This window comes from Pongo abelii, chromosome 12 (genome assembly GCF_028885655.2).
Source record: "Pongo abelii isolate AG06213 chromosome 12, NHGRI_mPonAbe1-v2.0_pri, whole genome shotgun sequence".
Classification (NCBI taxonomy): domain Eukaryota; kingdom Metazoa; phylum Chordata; class Mammalia; order Primates; family Hominidae; genus Pongo; species Pongo abelii.
Genome location: NC_071997.2, coordinates 93,487,259 through 93,494,245, shown reverse-complemented (window position 1 = coordinate 93,494,245; position 6,987 = coordinate 93,487,259). Strand labels below are relative to the sequence as shown.

Sequence of the window (6,987 nt, the reverse complement as noted above, 5' to 3'; positions counted from 1 at the left end):
CCTCCGCCTCCAGGTTCAAGCGATTCTCCTGCCTCAGCCTCCCAAGTAGCTGGGATTACAGGTGCCCGCCACCATGCCCAGCTAATTTTTTGTAATTTTAGTAGAGACAGGGTTTCATTATGTTGGCCAGGCTGGTCTCGAACGCCTGACTTCGTGATCCACTCGCCTCGGCCTCCCAAAGTGCTGGGATTACAGGGGTGAGCCACCATGCCTGGCCACATCTGGGTAATTTTTTTGTATTTTTAATGGAGACGGGGTTTCACCATGTTGGCTAGGCTGGTCTCGAACTCCTAACCTCAAGTGATCCACCTGCCTTGGCCTCCCAAATTGCTGGCAATACAGGCATGAGCCACCGCACCTGGCCAGTACTTTAATATTTGATAATGCCAATGGTGAATATTAACTTTTATTACTACTTCATGAGTACACTTAATAAAGGCATGAATACTATTTACCACTGTTGTTAAAGCATCATGGTATCTTTCTTCAAAGGTAGGCCTCAATGCAGCATGCCTCCTGTTATTCAGGCGTCTGTATGGTCACCTGCCATGCTGTCCTTGGTACTCACTTGACCTAGTAGGAAATTACAGAAGTGATACTCTGCTCACCCTGGGCCTAGGTTTTTTTTTGTTTTTTTTTTTTGAGACAGGGTCTCGCCCTGTCACCCAGGCTGGAGTGCAATGGCGCGATCTCAGCTCACTGCAACCTCCACCTCCCAGGTTCAAGCGATTCTTCTGCCTCAGCCTCCGGAGTAGCTGGGATTACAGGTGTCACACCACCACGCCTGGCTAATTTTTTGTATCTTTAGTAGAGATGGGTTTTCACCATGTTGGCCAGGCTGGTCTTGAATTCCTGCCCTCGTCATCAGCCCGCCTCAGCCTCCCAAAGTGCTGGGATTACAGGTATGAGTCACCGCACCTGGCCGGGCCTAGGCTTTAAGGCCTGGCGGCTCCTGCATTTGCATGTTTTGGTGCTCTGAGCAAACATGTAACAAGTCCTGCTACCCTGCTAGAGGGACTACATGGAGAGACCACAGGAGAGAGAAGGGCTCTGAGATTATCGGGGGTAGAGAGAGAGGCCTGGGTGCCTCAGCGCCCCAGCTGAGCCCAGGCTTTTACCAGACACATGAGGGAAGCCATCTTGATGTTTCAGCCCCACCACTAGGCTCCTACCAGACACATGAGGGAAGCCATCTTGATGTTTTAGCCCCACCACTAGGCTCCTACCAGACACATGAGGGAAGCCATCTTGATGTTTTAGCCCCACCATTATCTGACGGCAGCAGCACGTGAGGCCGCAAATGAGACCAGCAGAAATAATCATCCCGCTGAGCTCCAGCTAACCCACAGAATTGTGCGAGATAATAAAATGGCTGTTGCTTTTAGCCACTGCATTTTGGGGTGGTTTGTTAAGCAGCCAAAGATAACTGAAACAGCCATGTTTAATCTTCTTCTGTCAGGTCACCCACTTCCTGCTCAAGTTCCAGAATATCAATCCCCAAATTCCAAGAACTGGAGAGTGCGGAGGTGGAGAGGAGAGAGAGGAGGATGAAGAGGAAAGAGAAGACAGCAAGACGTGTGGTTATGACATGGGTTGAAGTGGGAGCCGAAGGACCCCCTTTGGTCAGGGAATCAAAGGACTTTTATACTCATGAATGTCAAAACTCAAATTTGAAGTTTTTTTGTGCCACTGCTATAAATACCCTGCCTCTTCTTTCATATTTTCTTCCATTTTTTTTTTTAGTAAAGACTACTACTCACAAAATGCTTTATTTGGATAGAGTTATTGTGAAAATAAAGGAGCTGAATTCATGGCTGGATACTTCCTAGGGAAAATTCAGAACTCCAAGGAGAAGACCCGTTCACTTGCTCCTTCCAGGCAGGTGACCTAGACTTGAACTTGGCCCATTAATTTGCCTTGGAAAATGAACTGTGACCAGATGTGACGCACACCACTCCTGAACAGAACATTTTAAGGGCATTTCAAGTTTCCTGTGCCCTCTGCCATGAGAAGGGCATATTTCCCATAAGAGCTGCTCCTTTGGCCTGGGTCCCTGAATGAGAAGACACTCGAAATCGATTCTCAGTGCAGTCTGGAGCAGAGCTGCAGCAGCCAAACACAGCCTCTGACCTGTAACATGAGCAGGAGTAAATATTTGTCGTTGTAAACTACAAGATTTGAGGTTGTGAAGCAGCGTAATCTAGCAAAAGCCAGCTATGAGGTCCAAACTCTAAAAGCTTCCAGGCTGGGTGTGGTGGCTCACACCTGTAATTCCAGCACTTTGGGAGGCTGAGGCGGGTAGATCATTTGAGGTCAGGGGTTCGAGATTAGCCTGGCCAAGATGGTGAAACCCGTCTCTACTAAAAACACACAAAAAATTAGCCAGGCATGGTGGCTGGTGCCTGTAGTCCCATCTACTTGGGGGCCTGAGGCAGGAGAATTGCTTAAGCCCCGGAGGTGGAGGTTGCATTGAGCCGAGATCACACCACCGCATTCCAGCCTGGCCAACACAGCAAGACTCTGACTCAAAAATAAAATAAAATAAAATAAAAAGTTCCAGAAGGGAAGAAAGAAACCTGGTAACTTACAAAGGGACCCAAGCAGACAATGTCATAGTCTACATCAGCAGTGCTGGGTATTAGAAGGTAATGGACAGTCTATCTTCAAAGTTGTGAAACAAAATTATACCAAACTTTAAAATCTGTAATGGGCTGGGAGTACTGGCACACACCTGTTGTCCTAGCCAGGTGGAGGCTGAGGTGGAACAATTGCATAAGCCCAAGAGTTTGTGACTTGCCTGGGCAACATAGACAGACCCTGACTCTAAAATAATAAAAATAAAAATAATCTGTAATGGACAAAACTATGAAGATATATATGCAAGGACTTGAAAAGCTTACCATCCATGTTCTCCTCCTGAAACAGACAAACAAAAAATTCCATTATATTTTTATCCTACCAAAATGAGAAGGAAAAAAAAAACAAAAAACAAAAAGCAAACCTCTTTACCGTCAGTGAAGTGTACAGGGAAATATGATGGTGGGGTGTGAGTTCATTTTTTTCTGGAGAATTTAGCAAAACATACCAAAAATTCTGAAAATGTTCCCACCTTTTGACTCAGCAATTTTATTTGCAGTAAGTTGTTTGAAGGAAATTAGCATTAATGTGGGCAAAGATTTAGCTACTAAGAGGTGGCATACAGCCTGATATATAATAGTGATAATCAGAAAGAGCCTAATGCAGGCCAGGCATGGTGGCTTACACCTGTAATCCCAGCACTTTGGGAGGCCAAGGGGGGAGGATTGCTTGAGCCCAGGAGTTCGAGACCAGCCTGGGAAACATAGCAAGACCCCATCTCTAAAAAAAAAGAAAGAAAGAATTAGAAAGAAAAGAAAGAAAGAGAGCGAGAGAAAGAAACTAATGCAAATACTAGGCTGACATTAACTATGACGTTGTAATTTTAAAAAATTATTCTTTTAAAATAAATAATTGATGAATATCATACAAAATTTTAATATACAAAAGCCTATTCCATTAAAAAAATAAACTTTTTTCCATCCCTATCCTTCAGCCACTGAGTTTCCTCCTTGAAGGCAACTAAAATGTTTCCCTTTCAATCTAATCCATTCAGAGACAGTCTCTCCTGCTATGTCATATCTATCTTTTCTCTCTTTTTTTTGAGATGGAGTCTCATTCTGTCGCCCAAGCTGGAGTGCAGCAGCGTGACCTGGGCTCACTGCAACTTCTGCCTCCCAGGTTAAAGTGAATATCTATATTTTCTTTTATATATATGGTGGCATATTACACCTACTACTCTGATCTTGGCTTTTTTTTTTTTTTTTTTTTTGAGACAGGGTCTCACTTTGTCACCCAGGCCAGAGTGCAGTGGCATGATCACAGCTCACTGCAGCCTTGACTTCCTGGGTTCAAGTGATCCTCCCACCTCAGCCTCCTGAGTAGCTGGGACTATAGGTGTGCACCACCACACCTGGATAATTTTTTCATTTTTTGTAGAGACAGGGACTCACTATGTTGCCCAGGCTGGTCTTGAACTCCTGGGCTCAAATAATCCTCTGGCCTCGGCCTCCCAAAGTGCAGAATTATAGGCATGAACCACTGTGCCTAACCCCTTGGCTCTTTACACTTAATTTTTGGAGACTCTTCAATATGAATAAATGGAGATCTATCTCATTCTTTTAAACAACCACAGAACTTGATGTGTGCCCCTTAATTTATCTAGTCATTTTGATCAATATATCTGTGGAAGATTTGTAGAAGAACATTTAATAACATGGACAGATGTTCATAATTTATTAAGAAAAGTAAAGCAGCAGATTACAAAGTGGTTGAGAGCTATATTAGTTTATAAGTCTACAATAAGTCTCTTTCCAATGGTTAAGACACATATATATATTCATTCAAAAGCTTGGCATTTGCCATTACATATTCCTGGAATGATACATCCTCTGTGCTCTTTGTCCTAGTGAGTTGGTCTTTGTAGCCAGGGAAACAGTTCATGATCTAAGGAAATATTGGGGAGACAATCCAGCAAAATATAACACACAGGGTTTTATTGTTCTTTGAGTACTTGGTGATCCTAACATACTTTTTCATACTTGAGGTGAACCAAGGAATAGGCTGTACTGCCTTCTCCTTTGCTTGCTAATATTTAGAGTTAGAAATATATCAGAGGCATGCATGGACTAATCAATATCAGAGGTCTGTCAGTTCTGCAGAAACTATAAAACCAACTCTTACAGAAAAACTAGTCGTAGTCCCTGGGATCAGTCCCTAGAGATCAGTCGGCCCCGCCCCACCTGAGTTTTCCCTATTGATCTCACTCTGGCTGGCTGTTGCCCCCTCACCAGGAAACAATGACAAGAGAGGGGCTGAGCATGGTGGCTCATGCCTATAATCCCAGCAGTTTGGGAGGCCAAGGCGGGCAGACCACCTGAGGTCAGGAGTTTGAGAACAGCCTGGCCAACATGGTGAAACCCCGTCTCTATTAAAAATACAAAAATTAGCCTGGCATGGTGGTAGGCACCTGTAATCCCAAATACTTGGGAGGCTGAGGCAGGAGAATCGCTTGAACCTGGAAGACGGAGGTTGCAGTGAGCTGAGATCATGCCATTGCACTCCAGCCTGAGTGACAGAATGAAACCCCATCAAAACAAACAAACAAACAAGAAACAAACAAAAAAGAAGAGAGGGGTCTGGTTCAGGTTCTGATAGTCTGAAAAGCCTGCCATAGCTGGAACCTCATCTCTGCTACCCACAAGTGGTGTTCATATCGACACAAGCATCCTATTTTTGTGTGTTTTTATTTTCTTTTTGCTTTAATAAAATAGTGATGGGGTCTTGCTATGTTGCCTAGTCTGGTATTGAACTCTTTGGGCTCAAACGATCCTCCTGCCTCAGCCTTTCAAAATTCTGGAATTACAGGTGTGAGCCACCACACTCCACACTTGGCCTAGCATCCTTTTTTAAATACACCTTTTATTTTCAATAATTCTAGATTTATAGAAAAGTTGCAAAGATAACATTGATAATTCCTTTACATTCCTCATCTGGCTTTGCCTAATGTTAATATCGTATGAAACTATGGTACAGAAACCAACAGTGGTCCATTAAACTCCCGACTTTATTTTAATTTCACCAGTTTTTCCACAAATGTTTTTTTCCTGTTCTAGTATTCAATCCAGGATCCCACATTGCATTTCATTATTGTGTCTCCTCAGCCTCCTCTGCTCTGTGACAGTTTCTTGGTTAATAGTTGTGAGGAATACTGGTCAGGTATTTTGTAGACTGTCCCTCAACTTGAGTTTGTTTCATGTTAATTTCTCATAATTATACTGGAGTTATGGATTGTGGGAAGAATTACCAGAGGTACGGTGCCCTCATTACTCCAGATAGGGGGTACATGACGTCAACATGATTTATACTGGTGATGTTCACCAGGTCACATGATTACAGTGGGCTCTGCCAGGTTTCTCCTTTGCAAAGTCTCAGTTTTTTTCCCCTTTCCACACTCTGTTCTTTGGGAGACAGTCACTAAGTCCAACCCATTCTCAAGGGGAAGGCGAGCTAAGCTCCACCTCTTGGAGGGAGTAGTGTCTACATAACAGTACTTGGAATTCTTCTGTAAGAAGGATTGCTCCCCACCTCCCAGTTTATTTATTTATTCAATAATTTTTATAAATAGGCTTCCTTTTAATTAAAAGTAATAAATCCTCTTAAGTAAAAGGAGTCAGGTCATGACTTATGCTTTTAGCAAATTGACCATCCCAGGTGAGAAAGAATAGACTCCTCTAGAGGCTGCTATTGGACATAAGAACAGGGGCTCTGAATATAGATTAATTTCAGCTCTGCCACATGTCAGCTGTATCACCTAGGATCAGTTTCTTAATTTTTCTACTCAGTTTTCCTTTTTATAAAAAAATGGAAACACAAATACTAACAATACTATTACTATATGGGGGTATAAAGATTCGAGGAGCTAACTCACTTTAAACCAATGGAATAGGATCTTGCACAAAGTAATATTAAGTAATATTAATATGTACTATTAGGTAGTTTTTTTAATTTTGTTTTTGTGGGTTTTTTTTTTTTTTTTTTTGAAACAGAGTCTTGCTCTGTCACCCAGACTGGAGTACAGTGGTATGACTTTGGCTCGCTGCAACCTCCGCCTCCTAAGTTCAAGCGATTCTTGTGTCTCAGCCTCCTGAGTAGCTGGGATTACAGGTGTGTGCCACAATGCCCAGCTCACTTTTGTATTTTTAGTAGAGATAAGGTTTCACTGTGTTGCCCAGGCTGGTGTCAAACTCCTGGCCTCAAGTGATCTATCTGCCTCAGCCTCCTGAAGTGCTGGGATTACAGGCACTATTAGGTGTTATTACTTCCATGATTTAATTCTAGTAAATTAAGAAATATAAATGTACATGTGCATATAAGTACATGCAGAGTAACAGAAAATCAGTGATTGATGGT

General features: G+C 42.9%; 1 protein-coding gene across 4 annotated transcripts in view; it reads right to left on the bottom strand.

The window, feature by feature from the left end:
- Nucleotides 1-1,846: 1,846 nt before the first annotated feature.
- CDKL4 (cyclin dependent kinase like 4) overlaps nucleotides 1,847-6,987 on the bottom strand; it is a 95,160-nt gene continuing 90,019 nt past the window's right edge. For all 4 annotated transcript variants that reach the window (XM_063713453.1, XM_024242564.3, XM_054547632.1 and 1 more), the window contains exons 10-11: nucleotides 2,901-2,916; nucleotides 1,847-2,130 (exon numbers count right to left, since the gene is read on the bottom strand). In XM_063713453.1, coding sequence (XP_063569523.1) covers nucleotides 1,862-2,130; nucleotides 2,901-2,916 — 285 coding nt within the window. In that variant the 3' untranslated portion in view covers nucleotides 1,847-1,861. The remainder of the gene's footprint in view (nucleotides 2,131-2,900; nucleotides 2,917-6,987) is intronic.